This window comes from Falco biarmicus, chromosome 7 (genome assembly GCF_023638135.1).
Source record: "Falco biarmicus isolate bFalBia1 chromosome 7, bFalBia1.pri, whole genome shotgun sequence".
NCBI classification, from domain to species: domain Eukaryota; kingdom Metazoa; phylum Chordata; class Aves; order Falconiformes; family Falconidae; genus Falco; species Falco biarmicus.
The window spans coordinates 59552570-59575366 of NC_079294.1; the positions used below are offsets into that span (position 1 = coordinate 59552570).

The 22797-nt window shown below is 40.3% G+C and overlaps 1 protein-coding gene across 7 annotated transcripts; it reads left to right on the forward strand.

Moving 5' to 3' along the window:
- Positions 1-21633, forward strand: TM6SF1 (transmembrane 6 superfamily member 1). Of its 7 annotated transcripts, none has more exons than XM_056347771.1 (10): positions 9-260; positions 2404-2507; positions 3810-3907; positions 4869-4972; positions 5825-5907; positions 7308-7429; positions 12263-12367; positions 14436-14528; positions 15532-15651; positions 20789-21633. In XM_056347771.1, exons 1-10 carry the CDS (start codon positions 169-171, stop codon positions 20996-20998), a joined length of 1131 nt encoding a protein of 376 aa, XP_056203746.1. In that variant the 5' UTR covers positions 9-168; the 3' UTR covers positions 20999-21633. The 7 variants fall into 7 exon arrangements, with proteins under 7 accessions (XP_056203748.1, XP_056203753.1, XP_056203746.1 ...); XM_056347772.1 differs by having other exon boundaries at positions 14-260; positions 21266-21633; XM_056347775.1 differs by lacking the exon at positions 9-260 and adding an exon at positions 349-846.
- The last annotated feature ends 1164 nt before the right edge of the window (positions 21634-22797 follow it).

Genomic DNA, 22797 nt, shown 5'->3' on the forward strand with positions numbered 1-22797 from the left:
CCGGCGGTGGGGCGGGCGGCGGGCACGGGCCGGCGGAGCGCGCGCGGGCGGGCGCCCCCTGCGCGGGGCGTGAAGGGCTGAGGCGAGGCGGCGCCTGGGGCAAGGCGCGGCGCACGGCGGGGGCACGGCGGGGGGCGCAGAGGGCGGCCGCCGCCTCCCGCCGCGGGGATGAGCGCCTCGGCGGCCACCGGCGTCTTCGTCCTCTCCCTCACCGCCATCCCCGTCACGTACCTCTTCAACTGCCTGGCGGCCAGCGGCAGGTGAGGCGGGCGAGGCCGCCCTGCGGGGAGGGCAGCGGGCGGGCGGCGGCGGTGAGGGAGGTGCGGGCGGCCCCGGCGGGTATTTTTAGCGGCGGCGCAGGGAGAGGGCAGCTGCGGCCGCGGCGCTGAGCGGGACGGGGCGGGAGGCGGAGCGGCGTCGGGCCTCGCCGCGGGCAGCGGCTCGGGCGGGAGACGGACCCCGCTCCCGGGTCCCGCCCGCGTCCCCTAACGGGAGCCGTGCCGGGATGCGGCCGGGGAGACGCGAGGGGCTCCTGCCTCGAGGGCCCCCGCCTGGCCGCCCACCCCGGGACCCTCAGAACTGCCGGTTTCGCATCACCTGGAGCCTGTCCCGGCGTCCCCGGAGCTCGGGTCACCGCCGGGGCTGGCTGGCAGCGCCGAAAGGACAAACCCGCCCGGGCGGCATCGCCGGGCCCGCGGCCCCCGCAGCGCCCTGAGGCCCGGGGCGGCGCGGCCTCCCGCCGCCTGCCCTGCAAGGCGTCCGCCAACGGCGTCCAGTGCTGCTGGAGAACGCATGGAAGAACTCACCGGCCTCGGGAGGCTCCGAGCCGCACGCTCCAGGCACCCCGTAAGACGTGCGAGTTTTAACTGAAAATGTCCATGTGCCTTCGTTCTGCCAAAAAAATAGGATCCCGGGATAGACCGCAGGTCTGGGAAAGGAAGGTCTTTCTTCATGGAAAAAAAACAGTGTGCTCACAGGTCTGTGTGGTATTTTGTGATCCCACAGCCCGGGGTGTTCTGCGACTTTACTGCATAAGTATTTGCTTCGTGTTTCTAAGGCTTTGCCACATCTGTTCCTTCCTCATTTTCCTCCTTCTGGCCGATAACTTTTTTTTTTGTTGTTGTTTCTCATTGCTAGAGAAATGCCGAATAACGCACGCTGACTTACTTGATTCATTGCCAATGTTTATTTCAAATTGATGGACCGCGGTGAAAAGTCACTGCAGTATTAAGAGCTGTAATGGTATGAAGAAATTAATCACAGGGAAAACAGACTAGCAAAAGGTTCAAACAGTAAAATAAATCAATAAGCTAGTACTGCTGAGCCTGACTCAAAAGTCTTTGTGTATATATTCTGAAATATTTGATCTTGCAAATTTTTTGCAGTAACTTTTAAGTCACATTTCACGAAGGCTGAAATTGTCATAGTAATACTTGTTTGTACACAGTTTGTTTTCTTGACACACAGAGTGGTACTGTGTATGAAATCACGTACCAAATATTTTTAGCTTATACTTGTGGACTTTACCTGACTTTCCCCTCCTTTTTTTCCCCCTGCATGAGCACAAAAGTGAAGACGGAGAAATAAAGTCTTCAGAGAACTAAATACAATTTACGCACTCCGAGCTGTAAGCCAATATCAAACTGATTTTCTTAGCTGGCATTTTCTTGGGGAAGGAGACAAATCTGCTTTGTGCCCAACTTTTTTGTGCTTTTCTCCACTGCCACTTTACATGCGCTAACGTTATAGTCCCATCTTCAGAGCAAAGGTCTTTTCCGCTGAGCCCGCTTGCATTAATTACAGACACCCCAACCCCCCAAGCAATCCTGCCTTATAGAGCTGGAGAGACCTTCGGTAGCACTTCCAAAACTGGAAGTTAAACCTAGATCCATCATAGGCACTCCACACTGCTACTCCCATTCCACAGGACTGATGTGTTTTCTTTGTGAATATGTAATTTCCTGAGTAGATAATTTATTGCTGAGGTTAGACTAAATGTCCCTAATGATCCTTTTCATCTGTGAAATCTCTGTTTCTGACTTTCACCTCTTGTTGGCCTTTAAGTTTTCCATCATTTTTGTTTATTTTTGCAGATACCAATATGAAAACTGATTTTAGTTGAACAAATCTAGACTCCGGCATATGTTATTTATCTAGCTATTTTTGTATTTTCTTTTTTTAGATGATCACGTGTGAAAAGACAGGCACATAAATTCTGCAAAACTATAAAATGAATACTATGACAGACTGTGCAATGGACTTTAAAAACAGCCTTTTAAAGTATTAAAAGTTACTTCAAGAGTAGTATTTGCATTTGAGAATAGATGGTAGGAAAAGCTGAAGAAAACAGCTCTGTCTCTTTCCCTGTCTTATGAATTCTTTTTCTTTTTAATACTGTTGCAGTTCCTGGGCAATTGTTGCAGTTGGACTGCTGGTTATGGTTTTTATTGCTCTGTTGGCTCGTGTTCTTGTCAAAAGAAAACCACCAAAAGACCCGCTGTTTTATGGTATGTCTTGGTAACAAGAAATCTAAATTCAGAAAGTGTTAATTTATATAAATTATAATATATGATGGTTGTTTCAAATTAAATGTTTAAGAGATGGCTTCAGAATCCAGTCTGGTGAGGTGCTAAGGAGCCAGGAAAGACAGACTGGGGAAAGAGGAGGAGAAAGCATGCTTCTTTTGTGCCTTTTTACTCTTCTCAAATAGGAGATCCAGCTTAGGGACAAGACAGACCTCCTGTTTGAAAAGAATAACACTCGAGTTGGGCTGTGAAACTGTTGAAATGCTGTCATACCCACTTTGTTGAGATCTTCCTTGTAGCAGGACTTTGGCACCACAGTAGACCTCTCATGAGTTGACTCATTTGGGATTTTTGGACCTTTGGCCTCCATGGCTTGGTTCTTCCTGTGATTTAATTCCTTAATTCTCCCGTTTTCATTAGGCTTCTGTGTTAATTCACCTTTGTGACACGTAAGAAAGTTCAAACCACCCCAACTCCTTGCTTGGGTTGTCTGCAGACTTGGGCAAACATTTCTATATTGATACTTTGCCATAAAAGAATAGAGATACTGATTACCTTTTAAAAGGAAACCTTAACTCTAGATTACTTTATAGCAAAAATCTAGAAGAAAAAAAACACTGCTATTTTCTGAAGTTTTACAAGATGGGCCCACAGGCAAAGCAGTGTACAAACCACCTGTATTTGCCCTCTGTCTTCCTCCTCATTACAACTCACAGGCATCTGTCCCCAGTGTCCTACACGAGGCTGGGAACTCTCAGTTCACACTGAAATAAAAGGAAATAAATAACATAAACTTTCTGCAAATAAATTTCCTGTCTCAAAGGAGTGTCTCGCTAACTTGCGTGATAGGTCCTCTGGACTGCTGTGGCTATATCAGTTTGCCTTGCTCACCTCCAAAAATGGCAGTTCACATTCTCCACTTCCTTTCTGTTGTCCTTTCTCCTTTCCAAGAGGTGACTACAGTCAAGGTTGCATACTTTGTGTGACCAAGATTTTTGAAAGACTACATAGTCCTTGCTGCAGACACTGGCTTTCCATGGAGGCTGTGCCTACAGTTCTACAGAACTGACGTTCCTGAGTTTCCCAAGAACTTTGTTGACTAACCACTAACTAAAAAATACTAAGCTATGTGGGAAAGTCGTATTGTATGTTAAATATCTGTGACCTCAAACTACGTGCATCTAGTTCAACAGATCTCTGCCTGACTGAATTTATTGGACTGTGAAGCAACTGCTGATCCCAAGTCTTTATCCCCGCCCCTCCCCCCCCTTTATCTTATTGCAGTTTATGCCGTATTTGCCTTTACCAGTGTAGTGAATCTAATAATTGGACTGGAACAGGATGGAATTATTGATGGATTCATGACTCATTACTTGAGAGAGGTAAACAATTGTTTGGCTTACAAATGTAAATAAAATCTTTGCTATAAATAACTTGGTATAGTATTTGTCACAGAAAAATAGCCACTTACACATTCAGGGTCTTCCTGGATTTGGCCATTGACCTGTCATTATTGTTATGGACAAAACCTCCACTGACTTGAAATCACTTGACTAATTTGGGAGAAATGTCATACCTTTCAAGTTTCAGTGTTATTTCACTTAGTTTAGGTAATACCATTCTGTATTAAGTTCTGTGGGAACTGAATAAACTGTACATGTTCTCAGAAAGCCATAGCTAGCACTCAGGAGAGGATGAGTACTGCAGTACCTAAACGTGTTACCAAGACGGAAACAAAAACTGCTCCTTTATTTTTGCCTAATCACTTTACTAAAAGGAATTAGAGTTAAAACTCCATGATGCCAGATACCTAGTCAGCAGAATCTGTTTGCTGCTGAATATCAACATCCACCAAAAATAGCTCAGTAAGTGCTTGATACAAAAGTCACTGAAGTAATTGAAAAGATTCCATGAACTCTAGCGTGAAATGAGTTGGACCTTACAAGGTTATACATTGTCATCAATATATGCAATACCATTGTAGATCTCTAGGTTGCTAAATATATCTTTATTTGTTCCATGTTAAATTTATCTTTATTTTGTAGCTTTTATCACTAAAATACGGAAAAGTAGTATTTCCATAATACAGCAGAACAATGCTGACAGTCATGCATAGACGTTTTCCCTTCCATCTTGCACCCCATTTTGCAACTGTAGAAGTGATTTAATTGTACCTGATCCTACCTAAATCAGGTTTGTGCTTGGAAATGTGTATTGTCACTCAAAAACTGTACCTCCAGATTGAAAGAACATCACTTTTCTGAAATTGTTTCTTGCTGTTCATTAATTATTTGTTATTCTTCCTCTGATCGCTTTATCTACTTAAAAATAAATACTCTCTAGGGTGAACCGTATCTGAACACTGCGTATGGCCATGTGATCTGCTATTGGGATGGCTCTGTTCATTATCTGATGTATCTGTTGATGGTGGCAGCTATTGCATGGGAGTAAGTAATTTTGATTTGTGTACTGTTTTGCTTGCGTTCTTGTGCAACCTACAAAGGGCTTTCTTTGCAGTATTTAGATTTTTCTTTCAGGACTGTTTAATGTCTTAGGCCAAAGCAACACTACTGAAGTGTCATTGCTTTCAGGAATTGTACCCTTGCTAACTTATTTGTTCTCTCAGCTGAGTAAGCCTAGCAAATGCATTGAGTTGTAGTGAGTCTTCCTCACTCTGCAGCAGAGATCATAGCCCATCTGCATGCTTTGTGCTAGTTAAAAGGAAAGCTTAAAGATGATGCATGTTAAAACCATGTGTGAAAACTCTTTTTTTTTTTCCAGATAACATATTTATGATAGGAATAGTGTCTTGCTTAGCATGATGATGATCTCTCGTCAGTGTCAGACACAATTTCTAGATATTCTTATGTTTCTTGCTGTTGAATAAAGAGTTTGAGAAAATATGTACTTAAATTCCAGAAGTGAATGCACCTGCTGGTAATAGAAGCATTAAAAAAATGAAATTAATAATTCATTATTAATTCTTTTATAGTTTTGTACAGCCTGTGATGTGCAAAATCATGCAGTCAGTCTTCAGATGAATGAAACATAACAGCAAATAACTGAGTATGCACTAATGCTGTACTGTTCATGTGATAACTTTCTCACACATGAATGTAGGATTTCTCCACATCCCCCTCTCAGAGGCAAGAATCCACTGTTGACTTATGGTACAGATTTTAAAACCTTTACTTACTTGGATAGAACCATGGATATTAGTATAATATTTGAGGGTGATTTGGGGTAGGGGATTTTTAGGGATGGTGCAATAATTATTTCTTATTTCCTTTTTTAAACAGACAAAGCTATAGAACCATCGGCCTCTACTGGCTAGGTTCCATTATCATGAGCATCATTGTCTTTATGCCTGGAAACATTGTGGGTAAGGACATAATTTATATGACTAACTTCTTCCTGTGAAACGTTTTCTAAATTTAGCATTAGGTTATCTATATTTTACTGCAGCATTGGTTCCTTTCTGTAATAATATGAAAGAGGAATTTTAGGAATATCAGTAGAGAGATGGAAGATATTTTGAAATTTAAATATGAGGAAGGAAAGATGGAGACCAGGAAAAAAAATCCTTTCAATTGACATTGCTCTCGAGGAAAAAAAATAGTCTTTTGTTACACCCATATGGCTTTCATCCAAACTAGGTTTAATTTAAGCAATGAGACGATAACCATGTCTTAGTATCATGAAAATATAAATTTTATTTTATATGAAATTTCCAATTTACTTAGTAGTCTGACTTTCAAGCAGCTTACGAGAGACATCCAAATCACCTATAAAAGTGAAATCTGGAAATTATTCTATTTTCAAAAAAGAATATAACATTCCTAGATTTCTGACAAAAATCAGCTCATAGCTGTGCTCCTAGAGGTTGAGAATTTTAATAAAATAATTTTACATCATTATTAGGTAGGTGGTCCTTTAAGAGTGCCACTCCCCTCAATTAAAGATTTCCTTTTTAGCAAAGCTTAAATTGATGCAAAGTTGATAGGTGTTCAACTGAGAAAAATATTCATGTGTTTGAATCCTGTAGTCAGCTTTATAAAAGCTTACTCTGGCCCTCCTTTTTATGATAGGGGAGGAATATTCATGGTGCAGCCTTGGGCCAGTCCAGTTCCCTCCTTTGTAGATATGCACCACAGAGAAAACAGCAGATTTAATGTGACAATACCTCTTCCTCTTCCCTCTAGGGAAATTTGAGAGAATTGTTCTCAAGAGCATGCCTTCTGCCTTCCTTTCTGACATAGAGAGTAGCCAGTGTAAAAGACACAGATTTTCCTGATTTACCTGGGCTGAGTATAGCTCTCTGAATTTATGCTTTGTCCTCAAATATTAGTACAGGTCTGTAGGAGAAATCAAGACTTTGGAAAACAAATGCAATATTAGATCTTAAAAAATGGATACGTTAATTTTTTCCATTTTTTAAAGAGTGATGTCTCTATTTGAAGCAGGTTCCATTAAGAGATTTCAAAGCTGTCCCACATTATAGGATTACCTAGTGCAGAGTGACAAAGGTGGTTTGCCGTCCCTGCAAAACCCCCCTAATTTCTAAAATGGCTTCTGGTCTATTGCCTCTCTGTCACCTGTGACTCTACGACTATCCTGAGCCCATGATTTTCAACAAGATCAGTGTGTCGCTTTAACAGCGATTTCTAACACTTTATGTTTGCATTACCAGAGCTGCTTCAGGTTTGGTATTACATATATGTTTTAGCTTTTCTGCAACACAGCTTACAAATTCTCAAACATCTTATAATTATTTTTTAATAGGCAAATACGGAACAAAAGTATGTCCTGCTTTCTTCTTAAGTGTACCATATATTTGCCTTCCCATATGGGCTGGGTTCCGAATTTATAACCAACCTTCGGTGACTCACGACACTCCAGTCAAGGTAATGTTGTTGTATTTAAGGTTGGCTATTGTTAGGAAAACTGAAATATGCTTGCTGTTTCTGCTGAGTTTTATAGGTCCCTCTGTGAGCATGGAATGTACTGTAAATGTTCACTGTTACGACAATTGCTTCTTGGCTGTGTAGACACTGTAAAAATACCTATACTGCAGGATCATTTCATTATGGTGGGGTAAAGAAAAAGCAAAAGAATCTTATGTTTAGAATAAAGAACCCATTTCTAGGTGTAATTGTGTTACTACCCTCTACTCAGTTTCTGACTGTTTCAGTTTCTTAGCTGATGAAAATACTGATGAAAATATGAAAATATGCCAGCTTCATAAAGCACCACAAAATCCTTGTAGAAGCTCTGCAGGAAAGTATTCTGCAGACAACTTACAGATTTCATGTAATAATTTTTTGTATGTTCATTCTGCAATATTAGATTTTACAGGTAAGACATTGTACATTAATTGATATGAGAATTATTTACATACTTATTAAAATCTGTAAAAATATTTACTTAAAACTCCTTAGATCTTTGCCTTTGAATTTAGTAGTTGGGCTGTAATGAGATTAACTGAGCAATCAAAAAATGCAATAAGTTTATGAACTGTTTCATATTTTAAAAAAATCCCTGCAGTACAAAGCACAGAACAGATCTCTTAACTCTTTGTTGCTATAAGCAAGACAGTTTATTGCCACAGCACACCATATCAGTTTTAGGTAATATAATCAATTAATAGTTTTGCATCACAAGAGCTCCTGAGTCTCAGTCAGGTTCATTCTGTAACTGAAAACACAGACACAGATGAAGGAGTTAGTTCCCATTCCATAGCTAATAAACAGCCAGTGTGCAAGTGGTGTAGCCTACGGCATAGAATAACAGCAGATGATGCACTGACATTTTCCCAGAAATGTATGAAAGGTAACATTCAGTCATCCATCTGTGATTTTTCAGTAGGAAAGAGGTATAGACAGATGTTCATATCTCCTGAAGTATGAAGAACCACTACAGAATCACCACTTACAGGGAAAATCTCTTTGAAAGGCAAATTATGAAAGGCAAATTGGGGGACACTTCGAGTGCCAAACACTCTTCTACCTTCCTGTGTAGGCTTACGGGAAACAGTGTGTCCCATCCCAAAGCAGTTTGAGCTGATTTACTTAAAGGCATCACTAATTCTGGCCAGAAACACATTCTTTAGAGTCATCAGGGTAGAGAAGTTAAGTGTAGTTGAAGGTAGTGATGGCCATGTATTAGTGAGAACATCCTTTGCATGAAGGACGAATGAAGATTTCAGTTTGTTTTCATAGTACTGCGAACACCACAGCAATTGCTAGCATAGAAAATATGTGATAGACTGCTTATTTGCTGAAATATAGCCACGTCTCCTATGCTTATCAGGAGCTAAATTGCTTACCTAGTTTTGGTATTTACTTTGGTATATATTTGCAGAGAAACCTAGTTTTTAAACTCTGTTTCAAAAAGAGAGTGCAGAAAGAGCTGGTGATCTGAGAATTTAACATTGCACTTCTTAGTGAGTCCTTTCTTGTAAACTTCAACTTTGTTGCTCGGAAGGTCATAGAAAAAGCCTTGATGCCTTTCACTGGGGCCTTCTACCCTTCCTAAGTTGTTTCTTTTTTAGAAGTCATATTTTATCTTCTCAGCTAATTTATGCTCCATATCCGAGCATGAATACCTGGGTCCAATAACTGTATACCTTAAAATGCCTTTAAATCTTAACATGACTACTTCTGAATTTTTCTTATTTTTTATACAACTCCCTCAGTCCTAAATGAAGTATTGTTTTCAGGAAATAATTGTGTCTAATGCTACTATCAGTTAGCTAATCATTGTAAGTCCTGAAAATATTTAGTTCTTTCAATAGATCACTTGCAATTAGCTGTGAACTTTAACTTTTTTTAGCTATCATTATTCAGAGTTGGTATTAAAAGGTTTAGGAAGAATATGTAATAATGCTTTTAAACATGATAGTGCAAGTATATGGAAAAATACTTACATGAAAGCAGTGGAAGCAAGGGATTCATTGCTATAATATTATTATAACCCAGTTTTTTAAAAAAAAAAAAAAATCGCTGTGGAGACAGTTAATGAACTTTTGGGTGTTTTCTAGTAGAGATGGCTGCATGGGAGAGAAATGGAGTTACACCCTCATTTAGAATCAAACCAAGCTGTGCTGCAGTATTTACAAAGCCCAGTAGCTTTATCTACAAGTATATCAGCTCAGAAAAGTTTAATGTAATTTACAATTCAGAATTAATACATATAAATTCAGATTTGCACATGAATTCTGAAGGGACTGACTTCTGTGGACAGATTATTCTTGTTCCCTAAAACAGTCTCACAGAGGTTATGGAAAACAGCTTTTTCCTGGAAGTGAAATTGCAAAGCGTGCCTACACACTTCCTTGCTACACAAAAGAAACAGCAGGGTTGGTGAGATCTGTGCAGAGTTCAGTGTTTGCAATAAATGGGCAACCTGTAGCAGGTCATCTCCACTCAGCCAGAGTACTTAACATGTAATTAATTTTAGCATGTATTGATGTGACTTTGCTGTGTAAAAGAAAGGCAAGGCAAAATTGCTGCGTAGCTGAGGTCTGACAGCGAAGTGCACACTCTTTCAAATTCTTGCTTCTGCTTTTAAGCTTTTCATTTTCATTTTACTTGTAAAAATGCATATATATATATGCATAGAGAAAAAAGGTGCAGCTTTTCTGTACCTTGGCAATTTCACAAACTCATACTGCACCAAAGGTTGTTTCCACTAATAGTGGCTTTGTCTCAAAAACCTCCAAGTACAAAATTTTATTGTTGCTTTCTGATTACAGTAAACATGCACATTCATTTAACATACCTTTTGAAACGAGGAGTGACATACATCTATATAAGCTTCATACTTAGACAAAGTGGAAAGAAAATATATCAACCCTTCAATTTTCCATTATCCTTAGGTAGTCTGCATCTGAAAATGACTTGCAACTCGGCAGCCATGGGAGGCCTTTGTCCTTCATGGGACTAAATACTAGAATATAGACATTCTTTGCAAGTAATACTGTGAACGTTCCTACACTGGTACTGTAAATACTGTGAAGTGACACCATACTGCCAAAACAGACCTGTTATTTGTGTTTGAAAAATAAAAAAGCAAAGGTGTCACTTTCTTTTTCTGAAAAAGAACCTTTAAAAGAAAAAAAAAAAAAGCGTTTTATGAAAGGACATGGCCTCTGTGTAAAACAGCCTTATTTTTGTTAAACTACAATTCAGATCTTGCAGTTCTTACTCAGGAATTGTGCTTGCAAGATTGGTTCTCCTGTTTCAATAACTTTATTGTGAGTATCTTGATCCTGAGTGCTTTTAACTATGCCTCTACATCCTAATTATTGTTTTGTGCTTTGGAGACAATTCCACAAGTGTGTAACAGGAAGGAAATCAGGTTTTTCTTTTGCTGTCTGCATGACAACACATGGCTAATAAAAAGGAAGGGGAAATGAGTAACATATAAATGGGGAAGTTTTCCCTCTGAACTACAGAAAGATACTTTGGCATTCTTATAATTTTGTCTGTGACTACATAGTGATGAAAATGTACCTCAAACTATTTCCATGAGTCTTTTTAAGTTTTACCACGTGAGCAAAGAGATTACTTTGGTTTTTCCAAGCTATCTTCCTTGTTAGATACCTATGTGGCCTTTGCTACTGTAGAATGTGAGCCCCTCACGTCTGCCTGTGCAGTGCAGCAAGGAGATTCCTGTTCTGAGGCTGAGGAAAGGAGGTACAGAACAGATCAGATCCAGATGCCAAGAAGTGCTTCGGTGCCCATCAGAGGAGTCCATAGCATACAGTAATGAATTAAAGGAGGGTTTTCCATGTGTTCCATACATGCACACACATATTTCATTCTCTATTTCTGCATTACATATTAAGATACATTATTTGCTCACTGAACTCAGCAGAGAACTCAGCTACCCACAGAAAAGCTTTTATTTTGTGCCAATGATACGCCATTAATTTCAATACCTGTCACAGCCTGCTGAAAACCACCATTCGCTATCAGTAATAAGATAGACCCTTTTTTTGCTGTCCCTCCAAACAGTCCTTTTACAAAGCGTATTAGATTCAACTCCAAATGTTTGATACAAACCTACATTTCCAAAGCTTTTCTACAAAGGGACATTCAGGGAAATTAATTCATTCCCATTAACAAAAGACACAACTTTGAAGAAGTTAGTTATGCTGCTCTAAAGCCTTATGTGATTGCAGAGTTAGCGTTCATTTGATTTAGGTTGCTTTGAAAATCACTATCAGTAATAAGATAGATCCTTTTTTTGCTGTCCCTCCAGACAGTCCTTTTACAAAGTGTATTAGATTCAACTCCAAATGTTTGAGACAATCCTACATTTCCAAAGCTTTTCTACATAGGGACATTCAGGGAAATTAATTCATTCCCATTAAAAAACCCACAACTCTGAAGGCGTTATAAAGCCTTATGTGATTGCAGTTAGTATTCGCTTGATTTAGGTTGCTTTGAAAGTAAACTAATCTGTATTGAAATGGCTTTAGTTAGATCCATCCATTTCTAGGGTTTATTCAGATTAATTTTCCTCACTACATCCTATAAAGTCTGAAGTCACCTTTTCTAAATGCGGAAATCTGTGTCTCTCTGAAATCAGTGGATAAATAGGGTAACGTAACTGAGAATTAACTCTGTCTATCATAATTTTTCACCACTTATCCCTTCTTGTAGTGACTGATCTGGAGTTAAACATGTCATGTGGAACTGGGATGTACTCACTGCACATGTTCTGTGTTGCAGGTAGTTCAGGAAGTCCAGAAGAAAGGACTCCTAAGACGACCAATAGATTTAATGTTAGCTGCGTACCTCATTCTAGCAACGGGGTTTTGCATATTTAGGGGCATGGTAAGTTGAAGATATTTTAATATTCTGGCCTCTAATTTTCAAGTCAGATGTTTAAATTTGAAATCATTGTGGCTGTGTGAAAAAGTATGTACATTTTGGTTAAGGGAAATCCTGTAACTTTCAAGGTTGGAATAGGCCTTAGATATAAAAAGGACAAATTGATTATTTATGATAATTAGTGGTGCTTTGCTTCTTAATTTTGTCCTCTCTAAAGTGTGTTTTTCAGAAGGAGGTGCACAATCACAAGTATAAGTAGCATCCCAAGTGCAGATCAACATGACTTAAAACTGTTTTCATTGGCCTGGTGTTACATTTATGGCCAGGAACACTGAGACAAACCAACTAAATTAAATCTGTATTCATGTTTTTCTAAACAGATGCATAGTTAAAAGTATATAGGAAACCAAGTTAATTTATATTGCATGAGATACAGGACAACATTTCCACCTGAAAAAAAATATGTCCACCTTACCTGAAAAACACATGTTGTTTCTATTACCAAGAGCTGATTTTTTAAAAAATGTTTGCTTTTAAGCATAGTTGGTTGAATTAAAAATTCTGGGGGAATGGATCAATACTGAAAATGCTTGAAGTGGATAAAGCCAGTAGTAGGTAAATCTAGTCCTTTGTCAGCTCTAAAGCATTTTCTGTCTTAAAGCAGAAGGGAAGTTGTGTATCATTCAGTGAACAGAGCTCAAACGTTCAGGTGTCTTAGACCACCACTTGCATGCTTGATTTGTAGATCTGATCCTGTCTAGAATAATTCTAAGAGGTGATGAAAAGTACCCAAGCAACATTTTATTTACCTAGTGCAGACTGTCCTTTTATAGTTCTGCTGCTCACATTATTCTGTCATCTTCTGCTGTTTCTCTGAAAACTTGCTTGTCAACAACATTTTTTTCTTCTAACTTGTCACAGACTGCTTTATTTCTTATAGATCATGCTCCTTCAGAGCACCACTGATGCAGGTTAATCAGCTGGTTTACCTGTAATTTCACTGTGGGCAATGTTAATCTCATGCTCACTTGGTTTGCAGTCCCACTTCTTAATTTCTCAGAGGATTTTTTTTTTGTTGATTTTGAGAGTGTGGTCATTATTTCCTTTACCAAATGGGAACTGTTTACTGGCCTTACTTACATGCAGAGATCAATGGAACATCTCTGTGTAAGCTGCAGTAACTGTGATTTTGTGATAAAGCTAATAAAACATAATCCATTATAGTCCACTCAGACCTGCTTCTTGGATGCCCATGTTGGAAAAGAACAGGGAGGAATATCCACTGTTTGTAAACCTTTTTATTTCCCACTCAAAGTCACACAATGAATACGCATGAAATTAAGTCGTGCAAAACTTAACTGTTCAGTCCTGTAACTTAGGCATTTACGGTGCTTCGCCATAGAACACTTAGAGTGACAGCTGTTGACATGGATTGCTAACTCAGAATAGTATTTTTTGTTTTAAGGGCTACTATGGAAAGGAACTACTTTTGCAATTGAGTCCATTTTTTTGGGGATTTTATTCTTTCTATAGGAATGTAAAATCCAATAATTTCTCCTTTGCTACTCTCTTTTAAAAATTATTATTATTGCGAGTAACACCCGTCTCTCTGCATTGCTCTCCACCGCTACCTTGCCACAAAGCAACTCTCTTCTTGTACTACATCCATAGCTTGCTATCCTAAAATTGGATGCTTAACCTGAAGTTTCCCATTTGAGCAATTTTCCATTGGAAAGTTCACTTGCTGGGATTAAAGTCTGTTTTTCAGAGCAAATCAATAGCAATTATACTTTTATTGCAGCATAGCCAACTGACTGAATTCTCTTCAGTCAAAATCTTTAAAGCAGGCTGTCAGTATTTCCTCACAAACCCTCTGAGTAGGAGCTGAGAGGAGGCTGTATTTCAGTTTTGTATTTGGTGATCAAGTGGATCACCTTTGTAGTGGACTTCTAGCAAGCCTCCAGGCTAGCAGTACTGCAGGCCACTGAGTAAGTATCTAGGGCTGGTAACAGGTTAGCTCGTTTTTCGAACAAATTCGTTGTTCACGGGAAGTTTTAAAAATTCTTCTTAGATTGCTCTGGATTGCCCTGCTGAACTCTGCCGGCTATATATTCAACTTCACGAGCCTTATATAAAAGATCCTGCTGCCTATCCTAAGCTTCAGGTAAAGCATTGACTGTGGAGCATAGAGTGTTAAGTGACTTGTTAACTGGTACAAATATGAAGCTATGGGTTTCACAGGTGACAAGATCAATAAGGGAATTATTTGTTCACAGCAAGTTAAACAGTATTTCATATTTCGTACTACAGCCATTACAAGGTACCAACTCTTGTGATAAACTCAGATTCAAATCAGTTACTTAAGAGTTACACATCCCAGTTACTCAGGCTTCTTTTAATATAGTCCATGAAACACAGCTGCATGCTTTTTATCATCATTCTCCTTCCTTAGAAGGGCAAAGTAGACTTTCAGTCTGGAATAATGGACCAAAAAGGGGTGTAGTAGGACTAGATTCCTTAAGCTGATGTTACGCTTCTGTCACCAGTGACACTCCTTGAAACATAGCACTTTCTACAAACCCTATTTACACAAGCGTTGCAGAGGAGAGAATGCTGTTGCTTTAGTTTTGTAGCACTTGCAAGGTTGCTATTCTTCTGCAACTTTGGCTGCTACATGGGGGCAGGGCCTGAAGCAGTAAGAGGATTCACGAGTGAGGCAATGAGCAGAAACCAAATATATCTCTGTTTGACCTGTTCTTTCTGGGAATGAAGGGGTGGCTTGGGTATATCTCATACTTCCCAACTGAAAGTGCCATGGAGCTTGAGAAATGGACGCTCGTGTTGAGTTAGGTCAAGCCACGCTTATTGGCATGGTCTCAAGATGGCAAAGGTTAGTGAAACATGTCCTAGGATGAAGTGGATTTGGATGTGGGAAAGAGAAACAGGCATCAGTATTAGCGGAGGCCTTAGGGTATCTGGATCCAGTCAACAGCATCCAGGTATGAAATTGTTTTCTCAAAGAAGTTATAGCTGCATAAAGGCCTGGGAATCATCGCTGCCAGGAGTGTAGCTTTGAATAGTCACAAGTCCTCAGTCAGCAGTTGGCTAATTTTGAAACGCATCTCCCTCACACTACAAAGCAACTAATACTTCTGTTTAAAATGCAGATGCTGGCATACATGTTCTACTCTGTGCCATACTATGTGATTGCTCTGTATGGCCTACTGGTGCCTGGTTGTTCCTGGATGCCTGATTTAACCCTTATACATGCTGGAGGACTAGCTCAGGTATTTCTTTGTAAAATGTTCACTCTTGAATTACAAGTTAATAAGTAGAGATCTATGGAATAAATATGGGGCCCAGGGCCTGATCTTCCCATGCAGGTTTTATGCCATTGTAACTCAGATCACCTTTTGTATCTATAAAAAAAAAAACCAAACTAATTTAAGGGAGTGGAGAATCAAACCTATTACTTGTCTCTAATGACTGCGTTCTTGCTTTAGGAGACTTCTCTCCTGCAGAATCTTTTTATTGCGCTCATTTAAACCTTATTAAGCACAATGCACTCTTTAGCTGAGACCATGAAGGAGGATTGTCTTAAAGCTGTAACAGTCAACCATGTAAAAAAGCACCAAGCACAGCAAAACAGTACAATGCATTGTTTCCATAATATGTGTTGGCAATCTAGGTAGTTTGAAAAATATAAATGGAAAAAGTATTCACTAGTCACAGAAAATGGGCAATTATGTTGATAGAACACGGGGAACCTCCTGGGCCACAAACCACAGCAACACTAAGACATGTTTGTGTTGCCAGAGGCAGACCAATGATCATGCATTCTCAACGCATTTTCTTCTCAGTCTCTTAACGAACAACTGTAGTTAATTACTAGATGGTGCTGACACTTACGAGAAGACTGACTGAAACAAAAAAAAAAATTCAACAGCAACTAGTAAATGACTTATGACATGTAGATGACCACTGAACAGCTGAGATAGAGGGACAATTGATTTGTGCTGTATGTAGGAAATGAAACATGCTCTGATCATCCAGACAGTGCAGAAAATACGCACATAATACTGCAACAATAATGCAAATGTAGGGACACGGCAGTAAGTGTAATCTAAATACCGCTATTACACAAACACAGAGCAGTGCTTTATTCCTCAGGCCTGAGATAACAATCCGTGGATACCAACCACAATCCAGCTTAACTGCCCAGTAAGGAGGGGGGGAGTGCCATTTCATTTTCTGTTTGTGAGCAGTAATGGAGAATATGACTTTTTTTTCTAAAGAGTTTATAGAGAACCTTGAATTACCAAATGATGTCAAAACAGAATCTGGCAAACAAGGAGGTTTAGATGCTCAAAAGGTATCACAAATATTATACAACTGTGTTTAGCCTAAATCTAATCTAAAAAAAAAGCACAAGCCAGTATCAGGAAACTCTCTCTGACAGATTACTCAGGTTTCATGAATTCCCCAGTCAGTCAGGAAAGAAACCGCTCCTTCAAAGACTATTTAGCACAAGGAAAAGTTACCCAGAAGTCAAGAGTGTGCTATCACAATCTTGCAAACTTAACTAAAAGCTCAGCATCCCAGATCGGAGGTGATTCTTGGTTGGTTGGGTTTTGGTTTGTTGTTGGGTGCTCGTGCCCTGCCCCGCCCCCCTTAAATATTTCCCATAACAAACACTCACTTTTTTCTTTAATGGCACATTCTGCCTTTGTGCCTTTTGTATGATTAATACATGCAACATTTTGTTGCTGAAGTCTAAACCCTCTCTGTTGTCCATTTGGTTTGGCTTCAGGAGAATGCCAATTTACACATTAGACAATGAGAAGAAAAGCTACTGGAAACCCAAAGCTAACACTCAAAATTCCCCATTTTACTCTCTAAAGCTTGTCCTAGACACAAGTGAAAACCATGGGCTGACAAAAACTGATTTAAAGAACTGTACATTGCTGTACACTCTGCACATTTTATCCTGATTCAAAAAAAGTTTCTTTACATTTGGGAGGGTTTTGTTTGGAGTTTACTTTAATGCACTGCAGAATGAACTTCAGTCATCCCACAACTGAAGATGATTTAATTTGATTTGGTGAACTGTGAGCAACCTGGGATGAAGAATGTGTGAGACAGTGAATTGATGACTCATGTTATTTTTGGTTTTGGTCACTTTGAGACAGAAAACACATTTCCAGGTTTGTCTACTGTTTTCTCAAGTTAAAACATTGTAATTCATGATTAAAGCATATGTAGTTTACTGAAACACATTTTTTCTTCTATTATGCACAAAGGTCCGATACAGGTAAATACCTAACAACAAAACAGTGAGCATTGCTACCCTGGCATGAACACTGCTCCTACAGATGGAGACTGTGAGATTTTAAGTATTTTTATTTCTATCATTATGAAGTATTAACTTTTTTTTTTTTTACAAAAACCAGGTGTCAAAATACCATGTGATGCATCTAAACTAAGAACCTCTAAAAGTGCCTAGCCTTTCACACACAGAGAAATATTTACTGTTTTTCAGAATTACATGCAGGTCTCAGCTTGTATTATTCTGTTACTAACATTCAGACTCCAAAACCAGGTTGTGACCCTTATTAGACTTGAGGAGCTTCAGGAAGAGCTCTTTAAATGTCACACGGCTAAAGTACCAGGAGCTTTGATTACACAAAAGGGCTGGAATAGCCTCTGAACTTGATTAAATTGCTATTTCCCTATGCAAGTGAGCTACATGAGAAGGGATGAAGAGCCATAACCCTGCTATCCAAAACTATTCTGTTTCACCAGCTCTGCATAGTCTGCTTCCCTATTCTCTCAGACATAGAAAGTTTTCCCTCTACTTCTCCATCCAAGTGTTTTCCTTAATCTTGCAGTTTTTGGTGGCTAGCTTCTGCAGTGCCTCTTGTCTACAAGTGAACCTAAACCCAAGGAACATGCTTTCTAGGTTACTGCCTCCCCACTCTATTTGATGGTTTCTTTAGGCTCACAAGACCTGGTCCAAACCCCTCCAAAATAAGTTGGAGTCCTTGCCTGACTTTAGTTGCTTTACAGAGAAGGTGCAGAGTGAAGTATGACTCCTAACCTTTTCCGGGCCCTTCTCTGCCCCTAGCTGGAGGCTTTCTGGACTGCAGGGTAAGAAATATTTGAAGTTTTGCCTATGATTAGGCTACAGGCAAAAAACACTGTAAAAAAAAATAATCCAAACCCAAACTATTTCATACAGACAAGAAGCTTAATGAGTAGCAGGCATACACAAATTCCAGTTGAGCTGCACCACGTCTGGCACCAGGCAGCTTCCAGTTTGTGTGGGATGGCCTGAGCAGAAGGCCGACGGAGGCTTCGAGGTTCAGAAAGGCTGCATGTTAAAACATTAAGGCTACCTTAGAAGTTTACCTGCAGCATCTCATTTGGCCAGTTTCTCAGCCAGGGTTTAGGTGTCTGATCTTTAAAATTCTCTAATTAAGAGAGGGTTCAATAACAGAAAGCACCAAGGCATGGCTGATTTGCTAAGAGAACCTGATTACAGTGAGTAACAGAACAGACTCAAGGTTGCTCTCACCGCAATGCCAGCCCGTTTATTGCTCAACAGGCAGAGAGCGCTGCAGGAACTGACAGCTCTGGTCTTGCTGCTTAAAACTATGGATTTGGTGCAAGTCTGCCTGGTACTTAGCAAGAGCAGGACTGGGCTACTGGTGAGTGGCAGACCTGCTTGTAAGACACACACCCTGCCCCAAGGGAGGGAGAAAAAAAAAATGGCAGAGTACTGTCATAGAAAGCAAACACATGAGATTAAAAACATAACACAATATCCACAGAGGCAAATGAAATAATAATAATAAAATAATTTAACAGACCTACATATCCTCCTTGGTAATGAAAGGAAAAAAAGCAATTGTGTTATACTGAAAAAACAAGTCACATAAACAGTAACTTCATTATATGGTGCACTATTAGCTAGTAAAAATCTTCATTGGCTACAAATAGAACAAAATGTTTCTGCTTTTTCTTTTTATAAGGCGCAAAGCTCACTAATGTGTCACAACTCTTGTAAGAGACAAGACCACACAGTAAGGCTTAGATCTTCAAAGGCAGCTAGGAGGCTGCAGGAGCTCTGGGTCTCTCAGAAGCAGCCCCTTACTGCTTTTTCTGACAAGGCTTACTATGAACTTATGATGAATTTACTATCAACTTACTATGATGCACAGCTGGCCATTCTTGGAGACAGGCAGGCCTTGCAGTCTTCCACAGAGAAGTACATAGCTGAGCATCTTGTTCATCCCGGAAGAGGCTCTAAAATACTACCAGGAGGCTGTTAGCATGTAGGAAAACTTCAGGCAGACCCAGACCTCCTATCTGAAGCCTGATGGTGGCTGGCTGGCTGCTGAGGAAACTGCTGCCTCATGTAGCAAGAGGGCTTTGGTGCTGAGCACTCATACTCTGGCTGCCTGGGCTGAGGTGGCTGCCAAGGCGAGGGAAGGTAGCAGGGGTCTGAGCAGGAACCACCCAGGTGCCAAAGGCAGCTCCTGCCTGAGACAGGTAAGGACAAAAGGGCTGCAAGAGACAGGCTGAATGATGAGGCTGATATAAAAAGGCTGCTGATAGCATCCCCCTGAACATCTGTTTACTCTGTAATACCTATTTACAGCAACATGCTAAGTGGCACTCTGCTGAAGTGTGTTTGTGTTTGATTTCTTTGATTACTCCCTTTCCTGACTCCAGCTTGCTAGATCAGCTCTCCCTATTCAGTGGAGGTGATTAGAATCACCTGGAAACTTGATTTCCTTTTCTGTTTTGATGTATGGTCTCAGCCTAACCTTTTGCTAGAGGGGGGTGTGTTAAAACACCTGCGCTGTATTTCACTTTCTACTGTGCTAACTGTGAACAGAACTGTGTTCTTCGTGAGTCCAAAATAACTCCTGCTGAAGCCAGAACAGAGGACGTGATTTGGCCATAGTGTACTCCCCTGCATTACTAAATTCCTGGTGTCCCTTTCTCCTGCTCTGCTTAAGATCAAAATGATTTTTATCTTCTTGGACCTCCTCCACTGCTAACTAGCTAAATAATCATAAAAAAAATAAATAAATAATGGACACACAATAGTTAATGTGAATGAGCTGTGGCTTGAAATAGCAGGTAACAGATGGAGACAAAAGACAGCGACTATCCTGACGCTTCTATCTTTAAATGTTTGTTTATGCTAAAAATATGCTTCAGCCCAGCAGGCTTGTCTTTGCTTATAACCTTCACTCTAAACTTAACCTATACCCAAAAGCCAAATATTGCAGACAGTTTCTGAAATCACGAGTTCTGGGATCAGAATCTGGAAGACTGGGATTAAGATTTAAAAAAACCAACCAAACCCAGAGCTAACACAGCTTCCAAGATTTTTTTTTCTAACTTTATTCCGAGGGAGTGTCTGTCTGCTTCCCGTTGATGGCAAGGACAACATTCCTAGGTAGGTGGGTGCAGGTCCTGCCCCCACTGCTGTGCTGCAGTTCAGGAGTGCCGACCTTTACGGTGATGCACACTTCAGCGGCCGTTTGCCTGGGGAAGGATCGTGGACCCTGTTGCATGACTAATCACTCAGAAGCCAAGGGTGAAGTCCTCTATCTGATGTAAAGATCAGTGCCACCACATGCATAAAGTGAACCTCCTACCATGCCACTGCTGGTTCCGTTTATGCCTCTTATGCCAAGATATTAATGATCTTTGTTCAAACTGTATTTTTATACTGAGGTGCAAAAGTATGATGGAAATACCTGAAATAAAAGGGCTGGCTTGGAAAATGTCACTGGAGATGCATACTTGCATGCAGATTATGCCATCTTTCCAAAATACACATCAACTTTACCTTTTTTTAATATATACATTATGTACACACCACAGGCTCAATTTTCCCATATCGGTGCTTCTCTTCATGCTCGAACTCCTTACATCTACAGAGTCCCTGAAGAAGCAAAACAGTTTTTCCTGATATTGAACATAATGTATGGGATTCTTCCCCAGCTGCTGGCTTACAGGTGTGTCAACAAGCCAGAGTTTTTTATGAAAACAAAACAAGAAGAAAAAACAGAATAGCACAACTGTTTTGAGCTCCTCTTTTTGGCTATGTATATAATTGGGCTGGGATGTAACTGAACTGCTCAAATGAAACCCAAATGAAGCGTGTAAGGTGTGTAAAATTGTGTAATGTTGCACGGTCTGTTTTGTTTATCCTACTCAAAAAGGGAAAATAAAGATGACTGCCTTCAGTACCACTTCGCAACATTTTGACTTTGTGCTGCAGTGGAGCTGCTAGTTCACGGAGCTATTTTTAAGTAAGCTGCTTTGACAGTTTTAGAAATACTGCATGAAGTTAAATAATAATAATGATGTCAGTGTTTAGCCTCCACACACTGAGGAACATCAGTGCCAGCAGTCCCTATACAGAGCTACTGTAGAACGTGAAGGTCAACATTCTGAAGTGTGAAAAATTAACATACATAACTCTGTCACATGCACATGTTTTATTTGTCAAAAAGTATGTCTTGTGGGTCAGCCTTGTTAAAAATCCCAAGAAATCTTTTAAGAAGCAATCAACTCCATATATGATCAGCAAGTCATAGTTTTGTTAATTCCTTTAAGGATTCACTTCCGCAAGGACTGCTCACCTGCTTGAAGTTAAGCACGTGCTTAGTAGCACTCCTGAGCTGGGCACGGAGGGCTCGTTGCCGTGAGCAGCGGCGCCTCACACCGTAGCATGCATTTTTGGAGAGGAGGGGGTTTGGGCCACATTCTTCGCAGCTACTTTTGCTAATGCTGCTGGGTCATAAACAAGTAGCAGCAAATACAGTTACCTTGGTTTGTGTAATTTATGTTTCTGTTTGCAATGGCAACTATTTCTATGCCTTCTATGTGTATTTATATTAAAAGCGGTGCACTTTGCACCTTTCTCACAGATGGAATTGGCTGATCCATAGTAACTGGAAAGACGTTATTTTGGGATCTTGACTTTCGGGCATTTTGATTTAGAGAATTTTAATTTTCTTTTTAAACCTAATCAGTAACAAGAAAGCATCAGCTCATGCGCATGTGTGTTGCACCCTGCACCAGCAGAGCAGCAAGAAACTGATGCTTTAACGTTCCCACTGAACACTGAGGTGCAGCTCACAGCAGTGCTCAGGAGAGAACCCACGGGTTTACACCTCCAGCCAAGGGGGCAGGTCCAAACTCACCACAAGGCATCTCATTAATGTTTCTTGGCGACAAGGAATTTAGGGATAGCTTCCTCCAGCACCCAGCCTCCCTGGTGTGGGCTCCTTCTGTGTACGCTAGAATTCGGGATAGCTCCATCCCAGTACATCTTCCCAAGAAAACAAGCCCAGAGCTGTGGGGCTGCAATAGGACGTGCTGGCTCACAACCATTTGAGCCTCCGATG